Source organism: Malurus melanocephalus, unplaced genomic scaffold (assembly GCF_030028575.1).
Source record: "Malurus melanocephalus ecotype Western Australia unplaced genomic scaffold, MMel_1.1 scaffold_1456, whole genome shotgun sequence".
NCBI lineage: Eukaryota > Metazoa > Chordata > Aves > Passeriformes > Maluridae > Malurus > Malurus melanocephalus.
This window is the reverse complement of record NW_026624688.1, coordinates 33,760-34,910: the sequence shown is the minus strand read 5'-3', so window position 1 is coordinate 34,910 and position 1,151 is coordinate 33,760. Positions and strand designations below refer to the sequence as shown.

Sequence of the window (1,151 nt, the reverse complement as noted above, 5' to 3'; positions counted from 1 at the left end):
GCTGTGGGGCCCGAGGAGGGCAGGGCTCATGTGGTAATGCATTGAATGGAGAAATAGAGGCACTGTGAGTGGCCTTGGCCGTGGTCAGTGCATCCCAGGGGCAGTGGGACCCCAGCCAGGGCAAGGGGGGCACAGCCGGGGCACACGGGAGGCAGAGTGGTGCATGTGGGGTTTTACTGGGGGGTTGCAGTGGGGATGTGCTGTGTCTGGGGGGGTTGTGGAGGTCTCCAGGCGCAATCTCAGACAATGCCATCGAAGCCCTGGATCCCACATTTCCTGCCCGCGATCCGGCAGCCGAAGGTGAGGGCGTCCTGCAGGGTCCTGCCTGGGGATGGGGCTCGGGATGAGATGTGGCCACGCTGTGGCCGTGCCAAACTGAACCATGGCCATGCTGTGGCCGTGCCATGGCCGTGCCAAACCGAACCATGGCCATGCTGTGGCCGTGCCAAACTGAACCATGGCCACGCTGTGGCCGTGCCGTGGCCGTGCCAAACCGAACCGTGGCCACGCTGTGGCCGTGCCAAACCGAACCGTGGCCACGCTGTGGCTGTGCCATGGCCGTGCCAAACCGAACCATGGCCACGCTGTGGCCGTGCCGTGGCCGTACCAAACCGAACCATGGCCACGCTGTGGCCGTGCCAAACTGAACCATGGCCATGCTGTGGCCGTGCCAAACCGAACCATGGCCATGCTATGGCCGTGCCATGGCCGTACCAAACCGAACCGTGGCCACGCTGTGGCCGTGCCGTGTCTGTGCCCACCTTCTGCGAGCGCAAAGATAACGGCGGCGTTGAAGGTGTCCCCAGCCCCGAGCGTGTCCACGAGGGTCTCTGGGGGGAAGGCGTCCGAGTGCACCAGCTTCCCGTCGGGKCCCAGGGCATCAGCCCCCTCCTCAGCCCAGGCACAGATCAGMGTGGCCCTGGGGGAGTTTCAGGTGGGTCTGGGGTACACCCTGTGCCCCCCACCCCTCCCGGCCCCTCAGGTACTTCCCTACCCCGGCTGGACGCGCTCCCGCAGCCCCCGCAGCGCCTCAGGGGCCGATTGGTACCCGAAATGCCKGGCCAGGTCCTTGCTGATGAAAACCTGCGGGAGAGGGGCTGGGGTGGGGGGTGTCCCCGGCACCCCCAGCCAGGCGGGGTTAGACCTGCAGC

General features: G+C 66.6%; 1 protein-coding gene across 1 annotated transcript in view; it reads right to left on the bottom strand.

Moving 5' to 3' along the window:
- Nucleotides 1–22: 22 nt before the first annotated feature.
- The window catches only part of KHK (ketohexokinase), a 4,298-nt gene continuing 3,169 nt past the window's right edge, over nucleotides 23–1,151 (bottom strand). Inside the window, exons 5-7 of the mRNA XM_057387958.1 lie at nucleotides 995–1,148; nucleotides 762–919; nucleotides 23–325 (exon numbers count right to left, since the gene is read on the bottom strand). Coding sequence (XP_057243941.1) covers nucleotides 240–325; nucleotides 762–919; nucleotides 995–1,148 — 398 coding nt within the window. The 3' untranslated portion in view covers nucleotides 23–239. The remainder of the gene's footprint in view (nucleotides 326–761; nucleotides 920–994; nucleotides 1,149–1,151) is intronic.